This window comes from Staurois parvus, unplaced genomic scaffold (genome assembly GCF_062004578.1).
Source record: "Staurois parvus isolate SC_StPar_1 unplaced genomic scaffold, SC_StPar_1.0 ptg000299l, whole genome shotgun sequence".
NCBI lineage: Eukaryota > Metazoa > Chordata > Amphibia > Anura > Ranidae > Staurois > Staurois parvus.
Genome location: NW_028318095.1, coordinates 15,871,473 through 15,898,559, shown reverse-complemented (window position 1 = coordinate 15,898,559; position 27,087 = coordinate 15,871,473). Strand labels below are relative to the sequence as shown.

General features: G+C 40.5%; 2 protein-coding genes across 5 annotated transcripts in view; one reads left to right on the top strand and one right to left on the bottom strand.

Moving 5' to 3' along the window:
• FILIP1L (filamin A interacting protein 1 like) overlaps window positions 1-8,826 on the bottom strand; it is a 414,625-nt gene extending 405,799 nt beyond the window's left edge. Inside the window, exon 1 of the mRNA XM_089682958.1 lies at window positions 8,578-8,826. The gene's annotated coding sequence lies outside the window, so the exon portion shown is untranslated. The remainder of the gene's footprint in view (window positions 1-8,577) is intronic.
• The window catches only part of CMSS1 (cms1 ribosomal small subunit homolog), a 487,925-nt gene that overhangs the window by 414,090 nt on the left and 46,748 nt on the right, over window positions 1-27,087 (top strand). Inside the window, exon 1 of one of the 4 annotated variants that reach the window (XM_089682962.1) lies at window positions 7,503-7,558. The exons of the other annotated variants lie outside the window; for them this stretch is intronic. Coding sequence (XP_089539088.1) covers window positions 7,519-7,558 — 40 coding nt within the window. The 5' untranslated portion in view covers window positions 7,503-7,518. Of the gene's footprint in view, window positions 1-7,502; window positions 7,559-27,087 lie in introns of those variants that run through there. 4 annotated transcript variants of the gene reach the window in all.

Genomic DNA, 27,087 nt, shown 5'->3' with positions numbered 1-27,087 from the left:
CAAGTGATCATGAGCTTCTGTATGCTGTGAGCCAGGGTCATTGGAAGTGTTTGCACATTGACATACACCTAATCCATGCCAGTTTTCACAAGGCTGTCCGTTTCAGCCCAATACTGGGAACCCACGTGTCCCGCCACTGCCTTATTTTGCCATTATCAATATTTGTGGCCAGACAGCTGCAGCCAGGGCATGCTATATCACTCTTCCAGGTAATCCATTTTATATTATGGCATTGTTGAAGGGGCAGGGATTAATTGGGTTTCAGAGTTCCATATTTTTAAGTTTTCATGATAAATTTGAAAAAGAGATCATGTTTATGGCCAAAGGTGTAGCTGAATGATGTCTGAGTAGTGGAATTTCTTATGGACTATTACAGAATGCTTATGCAGCCAACAGATTGTATCCTGTAGGTTTTGCAAAGGAATACAAATGTGATATTACATGCAAATGATACTTTAGTGAATTATTGGAGCTGACAAGCAGTCAGATCAGTAAAAGAGGGAAAAAAAGTATATCATTATTCAGTTCTATAAATATGCTGTGACAAGGCTTTTAATATGCAATGGTCTTCCAAGTTACTACCACGAGTATAGTTGTACAGCTCCGATGCAAACAGATCTTAGATTTTCTTTTCTCATTAAAACAATGTAATTGTTAAATCTGTTATACTGAGAAGAGTATTGGGGGGGAGGCACTGGTGTACTAATGAGTTTTAAATTCCCTTCAGTATTTGTTATCAGAAGCCATAAGTGATCAATTACTAGCTTTTGTAAATCGGTAACATCAAAGTGCATCTGTCACCAACCCATAATAACAACAGACTTCTAAAAAAGCAGGCACATAGATATCATAGAGCATTTTGTGTGCATTCACCATCTGTCCTTTACATTTGATTAAATATTTTGCATTATTTAAAAAGGGAATATGCAGCTAGTAAAAAGGATAACTGGTGGTATGCGCAAATGAGGATTTATATGAGCAAACAGGATATAACTGATAAAATCATGATGTGGCATTTAAAAATGGTAACTTATTGTGACTCAGATTTCCTATTGAAGAATGGGAGATTCACATGTTTGCAAATATCTGAAAATAAGGATAGAGAAACATCCAGTGGGTGTTTGGTAGTGACTAATCAAAGCATCTATTATCTGATACTCCCTAAAAAAACAGTGTTCTGAATTAAAATTTCCAAGGCTTCCTTAGTTCTTTAACCTCTGGCCTTTCACCGACCCTCTTTCAGTTCCTTCCTTTGGTTTCAAATAGGGATGTTAAAAACCTAATTCAGTCTAGCATCAACAAACTACTAACATAATTGGGGTATAACTCACATTTTACCTTGTGCTTTAAGTAGGTTACTAAATTCTGGTAATATTGATAATTGTAGGGCAGTTTCAACCACCAAAACATTCTATTGTGAAAGGACACAGGTTCATTTTAAGGCCTCATGCACATTGGACGTTTTTCAGCTGCTTCTAGGGGCATCAATAATTTTTTTTTTTACTGCCTCTGAACCCCCTGTATGTTATGTGTTCATGCACACATAGGATTTTAGCAGTGGTTAGTAACAGAAAAAAACCCCAATGCCAGGGCATCCTGGAGCAGCAGCGTTTTGGCTGAAAAAAACGCTTGATGTGCTTAAACATGTGTAAACGTGCGTAAGTATTACATGCATTTAGTGCTTGAGCATTAATTTATTTCAATGGGCAGAATAAATTATTTATTCTGGCCAATGAAATGAAGTAATGCCCAAACGCTTGACACGGGTAAACGCGCCTAAACACTAGGCGCGTTTAGCGCTTGAACATTAATTTATTTCAATAGGCAGAATAAATTATTTATTCTGGCCATTGATATTAATTAACGCCCAAAAGCATGATGTGGGTAAATGCGTGTAAACATGGTACACACGTTTACAGGTATCAAGCTTTCAAGCTTTTTTTTTTTTTGGGGGGGGCTAAAACACTGCTGTCATCTAGGGGAATTATAGTAATTGTGAGTGTACATGAGGCTTTAGTCCAAGAGAAGATGGAGGTGCTGGACTCAGATCTTTACTCATCAAAAGAAATCATCGTTTGAGCCTAATGGCTTGAATTCAGCTGCTTTTCACAAAAACAGGAGACCCACAAGACAAAGGGGTCATTTGAATTATGACGCCTCAAATAATCTCAACAGCCCAAATGTCCTTTAATAGTACAAATATGACAGGAACACAAAAGGGGTCCAGTGTGTTTTAGGGGCCAAAAATCTCCCTTCATCAGGGCTATAAAAAGAAATCTGAAATAAGCCTAAAAATTCAATACAAGAGCAATATAGTAAGCTTTTTTTGAATCATAGTTTCATATATTGGTTTTGTATCAAATTTTGAATTTTAATTCATATTTCCTCTATTTTTTGTAGCCCTGATAAAGGGGATTTTTGTTCCCTGAAATCCGCTGACTTCAATTTATGTTCATGTCATATCTAAGATATTAATGAAGGACTTTTGACCTCTTGAGACTATCATTTAGCACTCATTTGGTTTACGTATGCAAGATTCATTTTAAAGCATAACTCCACTTTTTGTTAAGAAAAAAACAATTCCCTCTGGATAGCAATGTACATTTCTGGAATTTTAGGAAACTTTGTTGGGGAGTCCCATTTTTTCTGCTCTGAAGAAGAAGCTGTTTGTTGATTATGTCCTTTGCATACTGATTTCAAATGGGACTGACTAGCTCATAATCACCTGGTGCACTCTTCCTGTTCTGATAAGAAAATCTGCAGAATTTAACCCTTGGGGAGTATCTCACCAAAATTAAAATTGCTATTGTAGCGGTTGCCTAAAATCTGACTTGTGTCTTAGTGCAAACTTCTGGAAAAATAAATGAGCCAATCACACAAGCAGGAAATTACATTTCTGGGGTCTTTCTGTATACCAACAGTGTACAGAATGCCTCCAGGTTGTCATATTGCATTGAGTTTTACAGAAAATTACAACAGTTGCAAATTGTAAAATAAGTATTTTGAATAACCTTAAATTACAATATGGCTTGTGTAGCAATTATATGTGATATTTATATACAGAGGGGCAAAAAAGTATTTAGTCAGCCACCAATTGTGCAAGTTCTTCCACTTAAAAAGATGAGAGAGGCCTGTAATTGGCATCATAGGTAGACCTCAACTATTTATTATTTATTATGGTGGAAAATAAGTATTTGGTCACCTACAAACAAGCAAGATTTCTGGCTCTCACTGACCTTTACCTACTTCTTTAAGAGGCTCCTCTGTCCTGCACTCATTACCTGTATCAATGGCACCTGTTTAAACTTGTTATCAGTATAAAAGACGCCTGTCCACAACCTCAAACAGTCACACTCCAAACTCCACTATGGTGAAGACCAAAGAGCTGTCGAAGGACACCAGAAACAAAATTGTAGACCTGCACCAGGCTGGGAAGACTGAATCTGCAATAGGCAAGCAGCTTGGTGTGAACAAATCAACTGTGGGAGCAATAATTAGAAAATGTAAGATATACAAGACCACTGATAATCTCCCTTGATCTGGGGCTCCACGCAAGATCTCACCCCGTGGGGTCAAAATGATCACAAGAACGGTGAGCAAAAATCCCAGGACCTAGTGAATGACCTGCAGAAAGCTGGGACCAACGTAACAAAGGCTACCATCAGTAACACACTACGCCGCCAGGGACTCAGATCCTGCAGTGCCAGACGTGTCCCCCTGCTTAAGCCAGTACATGTCCGGGCCCGTCTAAAGTTTGCTAGAGAGCATTTGGATGATCCAGAAGAGGATTGGGAAAATGTCATATGGTCAGATGAAACCAAAATAGAACTGTTTGGTAGAAACACAACTCGTCGTGTTTGGAGGAGAGAGAATGCTGAGTTGCATCCAAAGAACACCATACCTACTGTGAAGCATGGGGGTGGCAACATCATGCTTTGGGGCTGTTTCTCCTCAAAGGGACCAGGACGACTGATCCATGTACAGGACAGAATGAATGGGGCCATGTATCGTGAGATTTTGAGTGCAAACCTCCTTCCATCAGCAAGGGCATTGAAGATGAAACGTGGCTGGGTCTTCCAACATGACAATGATCCCAAACATACCACCCGGGCAATGAAGGAGTGGCTTCGTAAGAAGCTATTCAAGGTCCTGGAGTGGCCTAGCCAGTCTCCAGATCTCAACCCCATAGAAAACCTTTGGAGGGAGTTGAAAGTCCGTGTTGCTCAGCGACAGCCCCAAAACATCACTGCTCTAGAGGAGATCTGCATGGAGGAATGGGCCAACATACCAGCAACAGTGTGTACCAACCTTGTGAAGACTTACAGGAAAGGATATATAACAAAGTATTGAGATGAACTTTTCATATTGACCAAATACTTATTTTCCACCATAATTTGCAAATAAATTCTTTCCAAATCAGCCAATGTGATGGTGTGGATTTTTTTTCTCATTTTGTCTCTCATAGTTGAGGTCTACCTATAATGCCAATTACAGGCCTCTCTCATCTTTTTAAGTGGGAGAACTTGCACAATTGGTGGCTGACCAAATACTTTTTTGCCCCACTGTGTATGTATATATATATATATACAGTTGCAAGAAAAAGTATGTGAACCCCTTGGGATTACGTGGAGTTTTGCATGAATTGGGCATAAAATGTGCTCTGAATGTCATCTAAGTCACAACAATAGAAGAACACAGTCTGCTGAATATAATACTACACAAACATCAGATGTTGCCATGGTTTAATTGCACATAACATGTAAACATTCACAGTGCAGGGAGCAAAAAGTATGTGAACCTTTGGACTTAATAACTGGTTGACCCTCCTTTGGCAGCAATAACCTCAACCAAACGTTTCCTGTAGTTGCAGATCAGACCTGCACAACGATCTGGAGTAATTTTGGACCACTCCTCTTCACAAAACTTTCATTGTAGCAATATTCTTGGGATGTCTGGTGTGAATCGCTCTCTTAAGGTCATGCCACAGCATTTCAATGGGGTTGAGGTCAGGACTCTGACTGGGCCACTCCAGAAGGTGTATTCTGTGCTGTTGCAGCCATTGTTTTGTTGAATTACTTGTATGCTTTGGGTCATTGTCCTGTTGCATCACCCATCCTCTGCGGAGCTTCAGTTGGCGGACAGATGGTCGTCCGTTTTCCTGCAAAATGTCTTGATAAACTCTGGAATTCATTTTCCCATCAATGACAACAATCCGTCCAGGCCCTGAGGCAGCAAAGCAGCCCCAAACCATGATGCTCCCTCCGCCATGTTTTACAGTGGGGATGAGGTTTTGATGTTGGTGTGATGTGCCTTTTTTTCTCCACACATGAAATCTTGGTTTCATCTGTCCACAGTATATTTTGCCAGTAGTGCTGTGGAACATCCAGGTACTCTTTTGCAAACTTCAAACGTGCTGCAATATTCTTTTTGGACAGCAATGGCTTCCTCCGTGGTGTCCCCCCATGTATTCCATTCTTGTTTAATGTTTTCCTTATTGCAGATGTGTCAACAAAAATGTTAGCATGTGCCAGAGATTTCTATAGGTCTTTAGCTGAGACTCTGGGATCCTTCTTTACCTCATGCTGCATTCTGCGCTGTGCTCTTGCAGTCATTTTTACAGGACGACCACGCCTAGGGAGAGTAGCAACAGTGCTAAACTTTCTCCATTTGTAGACAGTCTGTCTTACCGTGGACACATGAACATCAAGGCTTTTGGAGATACTTTTGTAACCCTTTCCAGCTTCATGCAAGTCAACAATTCTTGATCGTAGGTGTCAGGGCTCCCAGGTGTGACCAGAGGTGTGTGACTGAAGCAGGGAAACGCAGACCTCAGATATGTTATAAACAATATAATTTATTAACACTAACAGTACAAACATAAACGCAGTGCAATACTAAAACATAATACGGTGCAAACAAACCAAACCAAACCACCCACAGATAACAGTATATACAAGCAAGCGTCGTCAGGCAGGCCGGGTCAATATCAATTGGGCAGGTAGGTACAGGGGGAGCAAGCGGAGAATGGTCGGGGTCACAAGCCAGGGATCAGAACAGGTAGCAAGCAGCGTAGTACAGAGGGTCAGACAGAGGGATGGTCAGGGTCACAAGCCAGGATCAGAGCAGGAGAAGTCAGCAAAGGAACAGAAACAGGATGCAGGGAATGTCAGGGCTCCCAGGTGTGACCAGAGGTGTGTGACTGAAGCAGGGAAACGCAGACCTCAGATATGTTATAAACAATATAATTTATTAACACTAACAGTACAAACATAAACGCAGTGCAATACTAAAACATAATACGGTGCAAACAAACCAAACCAAACCACCCACAGATAACAGTATATACAAGCAAGCGTCGTCAGGCAGGCCGGGTCAATATCAATTGGGCAGGTAGGTACAGGGGGAGCAAGCGGAGAATGGTCGGGGTCACAAGCCAGGGATCAGAACAGGTAGCAAGCAGCGTAGTACAGAGGGTCAGACAGAGGGATGGTCAGGGTCACAAGCCAGGATCAGAGCAGGAGAAGTCAGCAAAGGAACAGAAACAGGATGCAGGACAGATACAGGGCCCAGGACAAACACAACACCAAGGCAGAGTCTGCAAGTCTGGCCATCCCTTAAATACCCCAGTATCATCAGTTCCAGGTGTTAGCTGGCTGAAAGGTTGAGTCTCTGATTGCTGGGAGCACCCGCTGGCCAGCCCTGGTACTGCAGATCAAAAGGCAGGTGAGTCCCACCATTGCTGGCCAGTCCATTCCTAACAGTAGGTCTTCTGAGAGCTCTTTTCTGCGAGGCATGGTTCACATCAGACAGTGCTTCTTCAAACCAGTAAACCCAAAACAGGTGTGTGTTTTTTAAGGGAATGCAGCTGTCAGCAACACATCCAATATCATCACACTGATTGGAGTCAAGGTTGGCTCACTCCTGGCTCCAATTAGCTCTGGGAGAAGTCATTAAGCTAGGGCCTCACATACTTTTTCCTCCCTGCACTGTGAATGTTTACATGTTATGTGCAATTAAACCATGGCAACATCTAATGTTTGTGTAGTATTATGTTTGTGTAGTATTAGCAGACTGTGTTCTTCTATTGTTGTGACTTAGATGATGTTCAGAGCACATTTTATGCCCAATTCATGCAAAACTCCACGTAATCCCAAGGGGTTCACATACTTTTTCTTGCCACTGTGTATATATATATATATATATATATATATATATATATATATATATATAATTTTTTTTTTTTTTACAAAAGTGGAGTTACCCTTTAAGGGCTTTGATACAGCAAGACCCCTAAATCATTTATACTTGTATACGTCAAAACATACAATGTCATGGTAAAGAAAGTTCATGAATAAACACAAAAATAAAGTTCTTAACAATACTAAACTGTTTCTACTCTACCAGCTGAAATCTGATTGGTTGCTGGGACAAAACAGGCTTTTTCTTCTTCTATTAGTTTTCATGAAATTATGTTCTGAAAGTGCATCACATCCATGTGCTGCAGGAAAGAGATGTGTAATGGTTTTAGCTACATCAAAGCGCCACATATGCTGGGAAGGTAAGAATTGTATTTTACATGTCTATTCCCAGCCATTCTGATGGCATATCAACTAGCTATTATCAGAAATAAGTTGTGATGGACACAGCCACACGGTAAATAGCACTTTATTTCTGTTTAGCAGAGTAGCCAAAAATTGTACAAAAGTAAAAGTAATGTTTAATGCATAGTAATTAATTGTAACCAATCAAATTTCAGTTAAAACAGGAACATCAAAAGATGACTTTGGATTGTTGCCTTGGGTTACTGCACTTTGCACACATTATTACTCTTTGCAGTAAGCCAGCAAGTACAAGTCTCTGCAGTGATTTGCTGCATTGATCGTGTCCTTCCTCATTCATGCAATGGATTACAGTGAAGTACAGTGGATCATGCATTTCCTAACCCTGTGAATTAAGGTCAGTAGGGAACATATGTCTCTCTTCTAGCTGTATTTTGCTACCTGCATATGGACATAGACAATCAATGTATCCTAGAACTGTACAGATAATCTCACATTTCACGCTCCAGTCCAGCAAAGCTGCTTTGCTGATACTGATCAGCCTCTGCAGCACATATAGACTACCAGTGCCAGGTTTCCTCTTAATGCCTTTCCCATGCAATTTTCCACTCAGTGACATTTTCATAAATATTTCTGCAATATTTATCATCCTATAATAACCATACCACATATTTTCCAAATATAAATATCAGTGCCTTAAAGTGAATCCAGCAGTTTGCACACCTAAGTAATCCATGAACAAAGGAGATTAAGTACAACGGATTAACAGCTGACAACAACAAATGACTCCAGCCTACTTATCACATAGAATATAATGACTGTACAGAGCAGGAGTTCACAATCACTAGATGACCTAGCCACTTATTGGGGAACTAGAAGTCTTGCTAAAATGTCTTGCTTATTTGTCAGAATGCTTCTCACTACTGCAAAACATAACTATACCTTTGCATTAAAACAGATGCCAATTTTAAACTGTGCTCAATAAACTGATGCAATAAAATGAATTTGGCAGACTTACCCCTATCTGCAGATTTTACTTAGTTGGGTCTCAGGTAACCAGATGGAGAAATCCATGTATACAGGTACACAGCCAGTAGATGAGATCTCTGACCAGCGCTGGAGGACAGTACAGTACACTGATTGCACTTAACTCTTTCCTCCCCAGTAGCCCAGTGTTATTAGCCTTGCACTCAGCACCAAAGTGTGGCAGCCACAATCTGGAGAGAGCTACGTTGGAAAGTCACTAGGGTCCTCAGCTCTTCATTGGCCCAGGCTCTAAATATATCCCACCCTCTTATAGTTCACACCGTAGGCAGATGGCCCTGTCAAAAAGCTGACCTTGGTACTTGGCTGTATCCACAGAGACATCCAGCCAGGCAGAGCTGTACTGTAATGGGATAAAATACAGTTAGCCATCTGTTTCTAAACAACAAACATTTTACTCCAGACCTGCATTGTTCTCCCTGGGATGAATAGAGAGAGGAATGGTAATATCGCATCTATATTTAGGCCCCGACACTCCATCATGTGCTCTTATATTAAAATTCAGTGATACTTGAGTGTGGAATGATTCATGACAAGTGTGACTTAGCGAAAATGTGTTAATTTTGTTTATCTCCTACCCCTGCCAAGACTAACTCTTGAGAGCCTAGGAAGCCAATGTCTGTTTGGATATAATTGGCAGTTTACTTAAAATTTAATTGAGAAAAAAATGTAATTAGAAATGTCCACATTTTTACATATCAACATAAATTGACTCTGCATTTTTTGTTTAATAGAAAATCTAATAACTATAATGAATGTTAAATATTTCATTTTAAGGTTTCTTAGAGCAAAGGAGGAGACACGGAAGAGCTGGCAAAGATATATATCTCCATATTGCTGAGCCCATAGCAGCCACTCAGATTCTTGCTTTCTTGTTTCAAATGCTGCTTATTGGTTGTTTGTACTCTTTATATATAGCATGACAACCAGCAGTGTGACTAGGAATTTTACCCTGTGAACTTATCCCCAAGCCAACATCACACTCCTCTGACTATTTGTGTTACTCATTGTTGCTATTACTTTAAACCTGAGCTGCAGTGTGAAGTTGCTTACATCCTGTAAGCTTGCTTTTCCTTAAATTTGTGGAAAGCCCACAAAGCCCCATTCCATGGTTGAAAAGTTTCTGGAAAGCATCAAATTGCCCCTTGTTCTGTTATTTTCTTTGTGTCTTTCTAAAGTCTGAATACTTTGTGGTCCTTTGTGATAGAGATGCTTACCTGAATGAATACAAAAAAATAATAGCAAATGTAAATTGTGATCAGAAATTGTGGTGGAAGCCTGTCCCTGAAATACACCTAGGAGATATATGCACCAGAGGGGCAAAGGCTGCCTGGAAAAGATTTTTTTTAACTCTGCCCAAAAGCACTCTCCAGTTTACACAGTTTATGACTGTAGAGCACATTCTGGACCAATTCTGTAGTATGTCAAGGTATGTCCGGTCTATTCGCAGGGTTTAAGGTCTAGACCAGGGGTGGGCAAACTTTTTGACTTGAGGGCCACAATGGGTTCATATATTGGACTCGGGGGCCGGACCAAGAGTAGATGAATGATGTGTATGTGTCATCCATAGTAAGTATAGTAATATTCCCCCATAGTAAGCATAGTAAATAATCCCCCATAGTAATTCATCCCCCATATAGTAATTCATCCCCCATATAGTAATTCATCCCCCATAGTAATTCATCCCCCATATAGTAATTCATCCCCCCTATAGTAATTCATTCCCCATATTAATTCATCCCCCATATTAAGTCCCCAAGTCCCCCCTGTGTCAATTCACTTACCTTTGCTCCGCGCGTTCCTCTCGCCGTGTTCCCACGCCGTTCCGGTGTAGCATGAAAATCTGTCTCCTATGAGGATCTGTCCCCCTCGACGTATCTGCGCATGTGCCAGTTTCAGGCATTAGCAGCTGATCGGCGATCTCCGGCACAAGCGCAGATACGTCGAGGGGGACAGATCCTCATAGGAGACAGATTTTCATGCTACACCGGTCTTCAGGGCGGACTGTGAGAGGAGCATAGCGGGAGCCTAGCTCCGCGGGCCGGATTAAAAGGTCCGTCGGGCCGTATACGGCCCGCGGGCCATAGTTTGCCCATTGCTGGTCTAGACTTAAACATAAATAAAACAATGCTGCACTGCAAACAAATAAAAGAAAAAAAAGCATAAATGATGGTGTATAGAGTGTAGTATACACTAAGTGATATTGTGAACAATCCAACTCTTCACGGCTCATTTGCTTCTTCATGTGCTTAAAACCTGCACCATTAGATCAGTGCTATAACCATGCAGGCAGTGTCACCTCAGTGCTCAGAGAACTCTCACCTCAGAGAAATCAAATTGCTCTTAATAATGCCATATCAGTAAGGATTCCCACATGGAAGAAAAATATACTTGAAATATATTTTAAAAATATTCTTCCCAAATATATTGACATATATTTGAAATGCTACAATTTTGTCCATATTCAGTATATTTCCATATATATATATATATATATATATATACTGCATGTTGAAATGTGTTTTATTACAAAATATATGAAAAATATTTTTAAAAATACATTTCAAATATACTGTATGTCTTTAAAAATACCAATCTACATTTTTGGAATGCATTTATGTTAAAAAAAAATCTGAAGAATATATTTAAAAAAATATATATTTTTAAAAATATTTTTCATATATTTTGTAATATATTAAAAACACATTTCAACATGCAGTATATATACAGTTGCAAGAAAAAGTATGTGAACCCCTTGGGATTACGTGGAGTTTTGCATGAATTGGGCATAAAATGTGCTCTGAAAGTCATCTAAGTCACAACAATAGAAGAACACAGTCTGCTGAACATAATACTACACAAACATTAGATGTTGCCATGGTTTAATTGCACATAACATGTAAACATTCACAGTGCAGGGAGGAAAAAGTATGTGAACCTTTGGACTTAATAACTGGTTGACCCTCCTTTAGCAGCAATAACCTCAACCAAACGTTTCCTGTAGTTGCAGATCAGACCTGCACAACGATCTGGAGTAATTTTGGACCACTCCTCTTCACAAAACTGTTTCAGTGTAGCAATATTCTTGGGATGTCTGGTGTGAATCGCTCTCTTAAGGTCATGCTACAGCATTTCAATCGGGTTGAGGTCAGGACTCTGACTGGGCCACTCCAGAAGGTGTATTCTGTGCTGTTGCAGCCATTGTTTTGTTGAATTACTTGTATGCTTTGGGTCATTGTCCTGTTGCATCACCCATGCTCTGCGGAGCTTCAGTTGGCGGACAGATGGTCGTACGTTTTCCTGCAAAATGTCTTGATAGACTCTGGAATTAATTTTCCCATCAATGACAACAATCCGTCCAGGCCCTGAGGCAGCAAAGCAGCCCCAAACCATGATGCTCCCTCCACCATGTTTTACAGTGGGGATGAGGTTTTGATGTTGGTGTGCTGTGCCTTTTTTTCTCCACACATAGTGTTGTGTGTTCTTCCCAAACAACTCAATCTTGGTTTCATCTGTCCAAAGCAAATATTTTGCCAGTAGTGCTGTGGAACATCCAGGTGCTCTTTTGCAAACTTCAAACGTGCTGCAATATTCTTTTTGGACAGCAATGGCTTCCTCCGTGGTGTCCTCCCATGTACTCCATTCTTGTTTAATGTTTTCCTTATTGTAGATGTGTCAACAAAAATGTTAGCATGTGCCAGAGATTTCTGTAGGTCTTTAGCTGACACTCTGGGATTCTTCTTTACCTCATGCAGCATTCTGCGCTGTGCTCTTGCAGTCATTTTTACAGGATGACCACGCCTAGGGAGAGTAGCAACAGTGCTAAACTTTCTCCATTTGTAGACAGTCTGTCTTACCGTGGACACATGAACATCAAGGCTTTTGGAGATACTTTTGTAACCCTTTCCAGCTTCATGCAAGTCAACAATTCTTGATCGTAGGTCTTCTGAGAGCTCTTTTCTGCGAGGCATGGTTCACATCAGACAGTGCTTCTTCAAACCAGTAAACCCAAAACAGGTGTGTGTTTTTTAAGGGCAGGACAGCTGTCAGCAACACATCCAATATCATCACACTGATTGGAGTCAAGGTTGGCTCACTCCTGGCTCCAATTAGCTCTGGGAGAAGTCATTAAGCTAGGGCCTCACATACTTTTTCCTCCCTGCACTGTGAATGTTTACATGTTATGTGCAATTAAACCATGGCAGCATCTAATGTTTGTGTAGTATTATGTTCAGCAGACTGTGTTCTTCTATTGTGACTTAGATGATGTTCAGAGCACATTTTATGTCCAATTCATGCAAAACTCCACGTAATCCCAAGGGGTTCACATACTTTTTCTTGCAACTGTATATGAATACAAATACACACTACACTTTTAAGATATTTATTTGTAAAAAAATTTGAAAACCATTTGTCATTTTCCTTCCACTTCGTAATTATGTACCACTTTGTGTTGGTCTATCACATAAAATCCCAATAAAATACATTTACGTTTTTGGTTGCAACATGACAAAATGTTGGATTTTCAAGGGGTATGAATACTTTTTCAAGGCACTGTATCACTGTTGGCTGGTTGGCACAGGTCATGATGGAAGTATGCTCAGGAACACTTGCCTATAGCCCAGGGTGAGTGCAGACCAGCAGAGGAAAGGGGGACACAATTTAATTTAGGCACAGTTTAGTTCAAACATGCCCAGTGTGAGTGCGACCTCATTCATCAATGTCTGGACTTTAGAGAATGGTCTCTTCACCCTCAGATGTTTTAAGACCTCTATCACAGGTGGGGGATGCCAAACATGGACCTCCTAGCTTTCAGGTTCAATAACAAACTGAGCAAGTTTGTCTCTAGATTCAGGAATCCACTAGCCTTCGCAGAGGATGCTCTGGTCATTCTATGGGATCAATTTATCCTGTCCTATGCTTTTCCTCCTCTAAACTATTTCCCGGCCTTTTCTGCAGGACTGAGGAGGGCATTCCAGTGATCCTCACTGCATTGGGCTGACATACTACTCAGACCTCATCTTTGCAGACTCTCCATGGGATCTCCCATATTGTCCAGGTTTTCTTATCCCAAGGGCTAGTTTACCACCCTGCCTCTCAGATGCTGGTTTAACAACCTGGCTGTTGATGCACAGGTTTTGAAGGGCAGGGGTGTTCCTGATTTTGTTGTCTCTACATCTAAAAGCTAGAAAATCAACTCCTCACAAATTCTACGTTGCACCTAGAAAGCATATTTCTTATAGTGTGAGGCAAATTGATTCATTCTCTCACTTCTCTTTTAAAGTCCATCCCAGGAAGTACACCTACTGTATGTCTCTACTCATGTCTGGTCTGCATCAACATATGAATTTGTGTACCATCAAATATCAAATCTGAGCCCTAGCTATTCTTTTTCAAAGTCCACTTCCCCTCGCTCCTTAGTGAAAGCTTTTGTACAAGGGTGTCATTCACATTAATCCCTCTGTATGTTCCCAAGTTACACCGTGGAACCTAAACCTGGTTCTGTCCGCTCTTAAGATTCCACCCTTTGAAGCTACCAGGGATGAGCCTCTGTTATTTCTTACTTACAAGGTTGTCTTTCTCATTGCCATCACCTTTGCGAGGAGTTGCCGGCCTTAACCTGTAAAAAACCTTTTCCTGTGCTACACAGAGACAAGGTTAGCTTGAGGTCCAAAACGTTTTATGGTCAAAAAAAGCAGTAGCACAAGTCAGTTCATCTGCTGACAAGAAGCTTACCGTGGAACCTCAACCTGGTTCTGTCTGCTCTTAAGAAACCACCCTTTGAACCTACCAGGGATGAGCCTCTGTTGGGTGGCCTGATGTAATAAGAGGACTTTTTTTTTTATTGCAAGGTCTGCTTTAGGTCAGCCTACAGAGGCAGATATAAAACACACATTTTTGCAGCTTTGTAAATAATAATGCACTATTATGTGCATTTTTTTATGTACGCTGTAAGTACCTGAATTTGACCTAGTATCAACGTCTTGCAGTCGTTTTACAGCAGGGCTGGAGTGTGAGACAAGCAGTAGCACAAGTCAGTTCATCTGCTGACGAGAAGCTTACTGATAGGTAGAGACAGCAGAGTGACAAAACGATGAGCTCATTACTGTGCTGATTCTCTTTTCACTGTCCAGCGCAATCTGGGCTCAAAGGGAGTGCTTGAATGATGCTGGGTATCAGACTAAGAACATCTAGTGGTGGGGAAAAAAGTACTGCAAGAGAAATCTCTGGACTGAAGGTGAATATTGCAGCAAAGGTTAGTTTTGTATTTTTTTACCTTTTAGCTGGAGGTCAGCTTTAAAGTGGAACTTGAGCCTGTTTCTTTTCTTTCACTGAGCTAGGAAGTAAGAAGAAATCTCTCTAATGGGAACACACATAGCACACTTAAAACACCTTGTGGAGTATCTCTGTCAGCTGCCCTTGTCCACAATGTGGAAACAGCCCTTGCATTGCGTGCTGATCAACATAAAGTAATAGGAAACCTGTCAAACAAGTACTTGGAAAGCAATTTATAAATTAAAAACTCCCTTTAATTCTGTGTTACTATGGATTGCTGCACTTTGCATTATGGGGGGAGGCATGTACTATGTTTTTTGCAATGTGTACTACTGTAAACGTGTTGAGACATGACCAGCTCTATCATTTCAGGTATCTTTGTGACCAGGCCCTTACTATTTCTGATGAAGTCTAGCTGCTGGCCATAAAAAGAGCTGTCAGATATGTTGAGATGGTCATATATATCAACCACTGACAGGGCAGCTATTTTTCACACAACTCATTAAATATCTGTATGCCAAGGATTGCAGCAGACTGCTCTCTGCTGGGCTGCATTCCTTTGCTGGACCTCAGTGGTGAAGTGACTGTTTTAGATACAGCAGGGTTCTCTTTTAGACTCTTCTTAGAAGACCTAAATATTTATTTGCCTAGGTGACAGTTACTTAGCGATTTCCAGTTAAGTTGTTAAGTGATCTTTCACTAGTAAAATTGACAAGTAGGGATTTAAAAAAAATGGAGAGCCCAACAACATGGGTTTATATGGGGTTGTAGTTTTGTGGCATTTATTGCCTATTGAGAAGTATACTTGTTAAGTGTCCCGCCTTCCAGTAATTTGTAGTTCCCTTTTCTAGGAATTGCCCTTGAAGCATTGAGCCCAAGTCAATGCTGCTGCACAGTATTTTCTACATAGTCTACATTTGCTAGGCTTCATCTAATTTTTAGAAATGTAAGGAGATAAATAATTAAAAAAAAATACAAATGAATATTTTAAGTATGTAGCTCAAAAAGTTATGCTACTGTTCTACCAAATCTGCAGTTTAAAGTACACCCAAAAATTATGTTTTATTTATAGATAGAGCTTGTAAGGAGTCTTGTATAGTCCCAACAGCAAGATCAAATTGCTAAAATTTCCAAGTCTGTACACGCCTACCTAGAATTTTTGAGTGTTCCTGCGCACCCGTGACTGTTCCAGAAATGCTAGGGTGGCTTCTCTAATTCTTTTCAAGCAGTGTTAATCATTGGTTTAGCAGGGTGCCTCCCCACCTTTATATACTGGAGGAAACTTTATATTACAGCTCTTACTGTGAAAAAAACTTTCTGTGTTTGGAGATTAAATCTTTTTTCCTCCAAATGTTAAGAGTGCTTTCTTGGCAACTTTTATGACCTTAAAGTGAATAACTCTAAACCAAGTTCACTATATGAACCACTGATGTATTTATGCATGTTGATCATATGCCCCCTTAATCTCTTCTTCTTAAGACAGAATAAATCTAGTTGAGCTCCTCCATGCTTCCTATTTGTACTTTGGTTACCCTTCTCTGCACTTTCTCCAGTTCCCTGATATCCTTTTTGTAAAATTGTGCCCAAAACTGAACTGCATATTCTAGATGTGGTGTTATTAATGGTTTGTACAGGGGTAAAATTATCTCTCTCTCTTAATACAATAAAGGATTTTGCTCGCTTTGGAAACCGCAGCTTGGCATTGCATGCTATTATTAAGCTCATGATCTACCAGAACACCCAGATCCTTCTCCACCATTGATTCCCCCAGTTGTACCTCCCTCTAGTATGTATGATGCATGCATATTCTTAACCCCCAAGTGCATAACTTTACATCTATGAACATTAAATCTCATTTGACACATAGTTGCCCAATTAACCAAGTCCGGACACTTTTACCCCCTTCCTGTCCAGGCCAGTTTTCAGCTTTCAGTGCTATTACTATTTGAATGACAATTGTGCGGTCATGCAACACTGTACCCATATGAATTTTTTAGCATGTTTTTGAGACCGATAAAACTTTATTTTGGTGGTATTTATTCACCGCTGGGATTTTCATTTTTTTTGCTATATAAATGAAAAAGTCCAAAAATTTTGAAAAAGTGTGTATTCAGATCTTTTTAGTAAAATAAAATAACCCAAATTAGTTTAAAACCAAAAATTATAATTTTTCAAAATTATTTTGTATATTTTTTTTATTTTTTATATTATTAAATTTTTTTTAACATACTGTCACCCTAGCAGTACAGTGTCACCATAGTGACACTTGTGGGGGGTGATGAAGATTTTTTTTTTTTTTTTTTTTTTACACTGATTGCTTTTACACCCATAAAGGCTGTAAAATCAATCATTTCTCCTTCTCTCTGTCTGCATCCTTGCAGCCATTGAGAAATACTGTGCAAGCTGTGATTGGTCACAGCTTGTCACATGGTACAAGGCTGTTGTGAATAGCCTTGTATCATGTGACCTCTGTGATCATTCACAGATTTCACACGTAGTAAGCAATAATGTCAGAAGTGACATCTTGCTTACTACTATCCATGTGATCACTGATTGGCCAATCAGTGATCACATGATCGGGACCTCACACAGAGGTCCCGTACAGTAATCGGTGTTCCGGACACAGCAGGCACCAGATCGTGGTGCTGCGCACTCCCTGGGAGTGCGCACAAGCAGGGAAGCGGGGAGGACATTTATAAACGGCCTCCCGCCCCTGTATTTCTCCCGTCAAGCCGTTTATATATATATGGGCCAGTCGGGAAGTGGTTAAACAGTGCATTGAGGTCGGATTGTAAATTGGAGACATCCTGTAAGGCTGTTATGTCACTGCATAACTTGGTGTCATCTGCAAAGACTGAAATGGTATTTTTATTCCCAGACCCTATATCATTTATAAGGATGTTAAAAAGTAAGAGTCCCAACACTAAACCTTGGGGAACACCACTAACAAGCTTGGACCATTCAAAAGTATGAATCATTAACCGCTACTCTCTGAATACGGTCTTTTAGCCAGTTTCCTATCCATTTACAAACTGATTTTTTCTCCAAGACTGTAGACTTTACCTTGCAAAGTACCCATAGAGGTCTGTGGAACCCCCTTTTTGTGTGTTTTTCTTTTTTGCAGGGTTTTCCTCATACAAAACCCCCCCAAAAAACATGTGAAGCATGAAAACACATCAAGATACAATAAAGAAACATACTGAAAAATGCATGATTATGCAGCAGAACTAGTGTGAACCTAGGCTTGCTCTTATTTTCTGTTGTGGCAACTAGACAGGAAGTGATCGTAAGTCTCTCAAATGGGACTTGGATTCTAGAGAAAAAAAACAACTTGACAGGGGTTTTACCAACTTGCTACGCTATCTAAATGAAAAAAGGATTGGCTTTGGATATACTTTGGGATTTTGTGTAGTGTTTTGGCTGGGATATACAATGATCTCTGGCCACCACAAAGTAAAACATGTGACAATGTTTTTTACATGTGCTGCAAGGTTACACGTTTCCCTCATTCACCAGTACTGAGATTCCTGCTTGGTATCCTATCACTGCACCCCTCAAGGTGAAACTAAAGCTTGTCATATGACTCATAATGAAGATGGAGTATATTTCTGGACATTCTTTCCATTCCAGGACTCCTTATTAGAGCTTTCATATGATTTAAAATATAATAAATCGTTTATAAAATGTTAATATATGAATGTCTGTGTACCACTTGTAATCCTGCAGCAGTTCACAGTTTAGTAAAAGCTGTTACTGGGATACATGTATTACCTTCCTACATTCTGGATTTTTGTATATTTTCAGCTGAACCTTGTACTATTATAGGGTTATATTCACAAAGCTTTAAAGGACAAGTTCATATTTCTACAATAAATAATAAATGCACATTTTTCTGCAGGTAAAACAATGTGCATCTATATTTTTTGTAGTAGGAGTCTGTAAAGCACTGCACCAGTAATCAGCAGATTGCTGGTGCCATGCATGTCTCCTGCAGACCTGTTTATCTGCTTGCTCCTACATCCCATACAGGTAAGCCGATACCTCTGACAAGAAGACTCAATGAACTACCACAGCGCTAACAGTGCCGTGGTAGTTCATTGCGAACTACAATCCGACAGCCACTAAGGCTGTCGGTACTTGTAGTCCATTAATTCACAAAACACTGTGAATGAATGACGCGGCTATGTTGGCAGAGCCCTGCATGGGAGCGCTGTTTTAAAAATGTTTTGAGTTTATGGACTGAGTATGGCTTGGGACTTTGCACATATAATTTCATATGTTATGCACTATATTCATTTGTATTATATATTAGGAAAGGCAGTGGGTATGTTGAGTTAACCACTTAACCGCCTCCCTATAGTAGAACTACTGCTACTGGGCGGCAAAGCTGCGCATAATCACGTATATTTACGTGATTTGCATTTCCGGGTAGGGGGCACACATGAGCCGCCATTGGCGGCTACAAATGTCAATCACCGGATCCCGGCCGGAGATTCGCTGCCGGCGATTGCCGAGTAACACTGACAGGGGAGAGACCTGTGTGTAGACAACACAGGTCTCTCTCCTGCCAGCAAGAACATCCTGCTGTGTATTTCTCTGCACATCAGAGAAATACACAGCAGCATGTTTCCCTATTACAACACACACAGCACATTATGTAAAACAGCACACAGTTAACCCTTTGATCACCCCAGATGTTAATTAGTACAGTGTCAGTGCTTTTTATTAGCACTGATCACTGTATTAGTGTTACTGGGATGTCAACGGCAGTTAGTTCCCATCCAGTGTCAGCCTGCCCGCCGCAGTCTTGCAGTCACGCTATAAGTTGCTGATTGCTGCCGTTACTAGTATTAAAAAAAATAAATAAAAAATCCAGTATATATACCACCATTTGTAGACACTATAGTTTTCACCAAAACCAATTAATTTACATGTATTGGGATTTTTTTTTAGCAAAGACATGAATCAGAATACATTTTGGCCTAAATTTATGAAGAAATTTTGATTTTCTTTAAACATTTTTTACTGGATATGCTTTATAGCAAAATGTCAAAAATATTGTTTTGTTTTTTCAAAACTGTCTTTTTTTGTTTATAGCGCAAAAAATAAAAACTGCACAGGTGATCAAATACCACCAAAAGAAAGAAAAAAAGGACATAGTTATATAGCTTGTCTGCCTCAAAAAAGACAAAACTCCATCCAGTTCAACCATTAAAAATGAAAAGTTATAATCCTACACCCACAGTTGATCCAGAGGAAGGCAAAAAAAACCCCAGCAAAGCATGATGCAATTTTCTCCTGCAGGGGAGGAAATTCCTTCATGATCCCCCGAAAGGCAATCAGATATTCCCTGGATCAACTTTACCTATAAATGTTAGTATCCAGTTATATTCTGTGTATCCAAGAAAGAATCCAGGCCTTTTTAAAGCAATCGACTGAGCTGGCCAGAACCATCTCTTGAGGGAGTCTATTCCACATTTTCACAGCTCTCACTGTGAAGAAACCTTTCCATATTTGGAGATTACATTTCTTTTCCTCCAGATGTAAAGAATGCCCCCTTGTCCTCAGTGATGACCTCAGGGTGAATAACTCTACACCGAGTTCACTATATGAACCACTGATGTAGTTATACCTGTTGATCATATCCCCCCTTCATCTCCTCTTCTCAAGAGAGAATAAATTCAGTTCCTATAATCTTTCCTCATAGCTGATCTCCTCCAAGCCTCTTAGGCCCCATGTACACGGGAAACTTCTGAACGATGGAAACTGCTGGAAAACGTAGGTTAAAAACATCTGTATAGCCTCGTCATGCAACACTGTACCCATATGAAATTTTTATCATTTTTTTAGACAGAGCTTTTTTTTGGTGGTATTTAATCACCTCTGGGTTTTTAATTTTTTACTAAACAAAGCAAAAACAACTGAAAATTTTGAAAAAAAAAAAGTTTTTTCTTAGTTTTTGTTATAAAATTCTGTAAATAAGTGATTTGTCTCCTTCACTGATGTGCGCTAATGAGGCTGCAGTGATGGGCACTGATAGGCTGCACTGATGGGCACTGATAGGTGGCATTGATGTGCACTGATGATAAGGCACTGGTAGGTGGCACGGATGGGCATTGACAGGCATCAATGATGGGCACTGAAAGGCAGCACTCATATTTGGCACTGATAGGCGGCACTGACTGGCACTGTTAGGCGGCACTGATAGGCAGCACTGACGGGCACTGATAGGTGGTACTGATTGGCATTGATAGGTGGCACTGATAGGTGACACTGAAAATGCAGCTCAGATGGTCACTGATATGTGGCATTGATGTGCACTGGTAGGCACTGATATGTGGCATTGATGGGCACTAGCAGGTGGCATTGATGAGCATTGACAACTGGCATTGATGGACACTGACAGGTGGCACTGCTGGGGCTACACTGATCATCAGGGCACACTGATCATCAGTGCCCTGATGATCAGTGTACATGTCCCCTCTGAGGAATGCCGATTACCGGCTCTCTTCTCCTCGCGAGCTGTCAGCGTGACAGCTTGTGAGGAGAGGAATGCCGATAACCGGCATTTCCCTATTTACATGCAATCAGCTGTGATTGGACACCTCAAATAATATGAATAATAAAAATGAAATTCATGAAAAGTTTGTTCAATTAATAATCGTCCACTTGACTAGAAGTGGTATGTGGCACCAATAATAACTTCCACAACAGCAGGTGACTCCAAAACCAGTGACAGGGAATATATGGCAAAAATGCGCACTCACCGCCCGCACATAGAATATGCGCATATATGTACACTCAGGTCCATAAATATTGGGACATCGACACAATTCTAACATTTTTGGCTCTGTACACCACCACAATAGATTTGAAATGAAACAAACAAGATATGCTTTAACTGCAGACTGTCAGCTTTAATTTGAGGGTATTTACATCCAAATCAGGTGAACGGTGTAGGAATTACAACAGTTTGCATATGTGCCTTCCACTTGTTAAGGAACCAAAAGTAATGGGACAATTGGCTTCTCAGCTGTTCCATGGCCAGGTGTGTGTTATTCCCTCATTATCCCAATTACAATGAGCAGGTAAAAGGTCCAGAGTTCATTTCAAGTGTGCTATTTGCATTTGGAATCTGTTGCTGTCAACTCTCAAGATGAGATCCAAAGAGCTGTCACTATCAGTGAAGCAAGCCATCATTAGGCTGAAAAAACAAAACAAACCCATCAGAGAGATAGCAAAAACATTAGGCGTGGCCAAAACAACTGTTTGGAACATTCTTAAAAAGAAGGAACGCACCGGTGAGCTCAGCAACACCAAAAGACCCGGAAGACCACGGAAAACAACTGTGGTGGATGACCGAAACATTCTTTCCCTGGTGAAGAAAACACCCTTCACAACAGTTGGCCAGATCAAGAACACTCTCCAGGAGGTAGGTGTACAGTGGGGATCGAAAGTTTAGGCACCCCAGCTAAAAATTTGTATTAATGTGCATAAAGAAGCCAAGGAAAGATGGAAAAATCTCCAAAAGGCATCAAATTACAGATTAGACATTCTTATAATATGTCAACAAAAGTTAGATTTTATTTCCATCATTTACACTTTCAAAATAACAGAAAACAAAAAACTGGCGTCTGCAAAAGTGTGGGCACCCTGCAGAGTTAATATCTTGTACTGCCCCCTTTGGCAAGTATCACAGCTTGTAAACGCTTTTTGTAGCCAGCCAAGAGTCTTTCAATTCTTGTTTGAGGTATCTTTGCCCATTCTTCCTTACAAAAGTCTTCCAGTTCTTTGAGATTTCTGGGCTGTCTGTCACGCACTGCTCTTTTAAGGTCTATCCATAGATTTTCAATGATGTTGAGGTCAGGAGATTGTGAAGGCCATGGCAAAACCTTCAGTTTACACCTCTTGATGTAATCCCCCGTGGATCTAGAGGTGTGTTTAGGATCATTATCCATTTGTAGAAGCCATCCTCTCTTTAACTTCAGCTTTTTCACAGATTACATCAAGTTACCATCCAAGATTTGCTGAAATTTTATTGAATCCATTTTTCCTTCTACTTGTGAGATGTTCCCTGTGCCACTGGCTGCAACACAACCCCAAAGCATGATTGATCCAACCCCATGCTTAACAGTTGGACAGAGGTTCTTTTCATTAAATTCTGTGCCCCTTCTTCTCCAAACGTACCTTTGCTCATTCCGGCCAAAAAGTTCAATTTTAACCTCATCGGTCCACAGAACTTGTTTTCAAAATGCATCAGGCTTGTCTATATGTTCATTTGCAAAGTTCAAACGATGATTTTTGTGGTGAGGACGTAGAAGAAGTTTTCTTCTGATGACTCTTCCATGAAGACCATATTTGTACAAGTATCTCTTTATAGTGGAATAGTGTACCACAACTCCAGTGTTTGCCAGATCTTTCTGGAAGGATCGTGCAGTCAAACGTGGGTTTTGAATTCTTTTTCTCACAATCCTGCGAGCTGTTCTGTCTGATATTTTTCTTGGTCTTCCAGATCTTGCTTTAACTTCCACTGTTCCTGATGGCTGCCATTTCTTAATTACATTCCGAACAGAGGATATTGACATCTGAAAACGCTTTGCTATCTTCTTATAGCCTTCTCCAGCTTTGTGAGCGTCAACTATTTTCAGTTTCAGTTTTCTATTCAACTGCTTAGAAGAAGCCATGGTGCTGATTGTTGGGGCAAGGTCAGATGAGTCTGGGCATTTAAAACCTTTGAGATTGACATCACCTGGTCTTCCCAGACGATGATTGAGAACAATCCATGACACTGGCAGGTCTCAGCTTTGCAAAGGGGGCAGTGCATGCTATAAATTCTGCAGGGTGCCCAAACTTTTGCAGACGCCATTGTTTTGTTTTCTGTTATTTTGAAAGTGTAAATGATGGAAATAAAATCTAACTTTTGTTGACATATTATAAGAATGTCTAATCTGTAATTTGATGCCATTTGGAGATTTTTCCATCTTTCCTTGGCTTCTTTATGCACATTAATACAAATTTTTAGCTGGGGTGCCCAAACTTTCGATCCCCACTGTATGTGTGTCAAAGTCAACAATCAAGAGAAGACTTCACCAGAGTGAATACAGAGGGTTCACCACAAGAGGTGTTACTAATGATTTGTACCGGGGTAATATGATATCTCTCTCTGGAGTCTATACCTCCTTTAATACAAGAGAGAATTTTGCTCGCTTTAGAAACCACAGCTTGGCATTGCATGCCATTATTAAGCTTGTGATCTACCAGAACTCCCAGATCCTTCTCCACCATTGATTCCCCCAGTTGTACTCCCCCTAGTATGTATAATGCATGTATATTCTTAGCCTTCATTTTTGTACAGCGTTGCATGATCATGCAATTGTCAAAGTAAGGCAGCGCTGTATCGCAAAAAATGGCCTGGTCAGGAAGGGGGGTAAATCCTCTGGAGGGCAAGTGGTTAAATGTTAACACAAGGTTTTCTGCTGTTGATGGTGATGAGCAAGCTCCATTGGTAGCACATTTGTTTATGTTCTTTTTGGATTAGAAGTGGCAGCTGCACAATAGTTTTTTGATATTTATTCATATGTAGGCATGAATGTTTTTTGTATATTGGTTTTAACAAGTACCAGCTAGTACGGGGAACTTCTCCCTGCTGTCATGGGGGGGGGGCAGGAAAATCGGGCAGCGAGTGAAGGATTGGGAACATGTTACATGTTCCACCCTTACCATGGGTGAAACATGTAATATATTCCCAATGGTGAACTTATCCTTTAACAAAAGGAAAAGCCTGTCTAATTTAGCCATGTGACGGTCATTTCCATCTCTTTGAACTGTAAGTATATTTACCTATTGTGTTATCTTTGACTTCATATCTGCATTTTTGCATGTCTCTGGCGCAGTCCTCCCGAGTTTCTAGTGTGTACTGTTTTGTCTTAAGGGCTCATGTACACTGCAGCTGATAAATTCACGTTCAGGAGCTGTTCAGCGTTTTTTTCAGCAGCCCCTGAACTCACCCTAATGTTTTCCTATGTATCCATGTACACATCTTCGTTTACAGTCGTTTACAGGCATTTGAGTTTACAGTTGTTTTTTTAAATGCAGAAAACTTGTGTTCAGCAGTCGATTTTATCAGCGTTTCAAACGCAAAACGCTTTTAAATGCCAATTCACACCTCGGACCTCTCCCACCCTTGGAAACAAAAGATATGTTAATGACCATTCACACCTCAAATTCCTCTTGAAGACTTCTTGCCTTAATCGTGGCTTAATCGTGGCTTCGTGGCCTTAATGACTCACTCCTCCAGACACCTTTCCCACCCTTGGAAACAAAATAAATTTTAATGAGCAACTCACACCTAATTATCTCAACACATACTGCTGTCTCTGCTTCTTCTCTCTGTATTTCTCTGAAATAGTCTGAGATAGTTGATAACTTACCACTTTTCAGTGCATTCTGGGCATTTGGGAGGTTCTCCTGTGCTTATCTTTAAAAAACGCTTCTAAATGCAAACGCATATAAACGTGTTATGCAAATGCAGCTAAACGTTTTTTAACCTACGTTTTCCAGCAGTCAGTTTCCATCGTTCAGAAGTGTCCCGTGTACATGGAGCCTAAGTGTCCATCCAGCTGTAAACTTGTAGTTTAGCCACAGCTTTATGTAGGGGGTAGGTGGATGGTATTTCCTCCATGATCCCCTCCTCGTCGGGCACCAAGTGTGGCTCACAAAAGGTCAGAGTTGCCAACCATCAGTAAATGTATGGACACTTTGTAACACTCAGTGATTTTTACAACTGCTTGTAAATATCAGGGCTGATAATTTGTCATGCTTTGTTGACTTTTCTAAGTGTAAACCAGTCAAATTAATTGTTATGGGTATTGTCTGTGTTTTTCCATATTGTGTTTATACTGGTTAAATATTATTGTCTTAGTTTTCAATTTATTTTTCAGGTTGTCAGTAAAAAGGGTGATCAGTCAATACATTTTCCATTTTTTGTCAGTAAAAAATTGTGGGGGTTGGCAGCACTGCAAAAGAGGACTACTTTCTGGGTGGGTTCTTCTGGGCTATGCTGGGCACGTAGGATGGATCACTCGCCTTGCACATGGGGTGCCTTTAATTTTGCCATGCTCTCCATTGCCTCGGACCAGGGCATATGTCGCTTTCAGGGATAAATCGACCTTAAGGCAGACCTCCAACTCAGAGATAGCCATACACCACAGACACTTGAACAGATAAACTGGACTCCAGTTACCTCTCTCATGCCCTGGATCAATATACACCTTCACTGTCAGTTGTTGCAATTCGGAGGGACATGCCCACCCCACCTGTCCCTAACTACAGCTCCTGCCCCAGCATACCTGCACAGGCAAAAGTCCATTTTTGGCAGAGTCTAGATCAGGGGTGGGCAAACTTTTTGACTTGAGGGCCGCAATGGATTCATATATTGGACCCGGGGGCCGGACCAAGAGTAGATGAATGATGTGTATGTGTCATCCATAGTAAGTATAGTAATATTCCCCCATAGTAAGCATAGTAATTAATCCCCCATATAGTAATTCATCCCCCATAGTAATTCATCCCCCATATAGTAATTCATCCCCCATATAGTAATTCATCCCCCATAGTAATTCATCCCCCATATAGTAATTCATCCCCCATATAGTAATTCATCCCCCCTATAGTAATTCATCCCCCTATAGTAATTCATCCCCCTATAGTAATTCATCCCCCCTATAGTAATTCATCCCCCATATAGTAATTCATCCCCATAGTAATTCACCCCCATATAATAATTCATTCCCCATATAGTAATTCATTCCCCATATAGTAATTCATTCCCCATATAGTAATTCATCCCCCATATAGTAATTCATCCCCCATATAGTAATTCATCCCCCATATAGTAATTCACCCCCATAGTAATTCATTCCCCATATAATAATTCATTCCCCATATAGTAATTCATTCCCCATATAGTAATTCATCCCCCATATAGTAATTCATCCCCCCTATTGTAATTCATTCCCTATGTTAAGTCCCCAAGTCCCCCCTGTGTCAATTCACTTACCTTTGCTCCGCGCGTTCCTCTCGCCGTGTTCCCGCGTCGTTCCGGTGTAGCATGAAAATCTGTCTCCTATGAGGATCTGTCCCCCTCGACGTATCTGCGCATGTGCCAGTTTCAGGCATTAGCAGCCGATCGGCGATCTCCGGCACATGC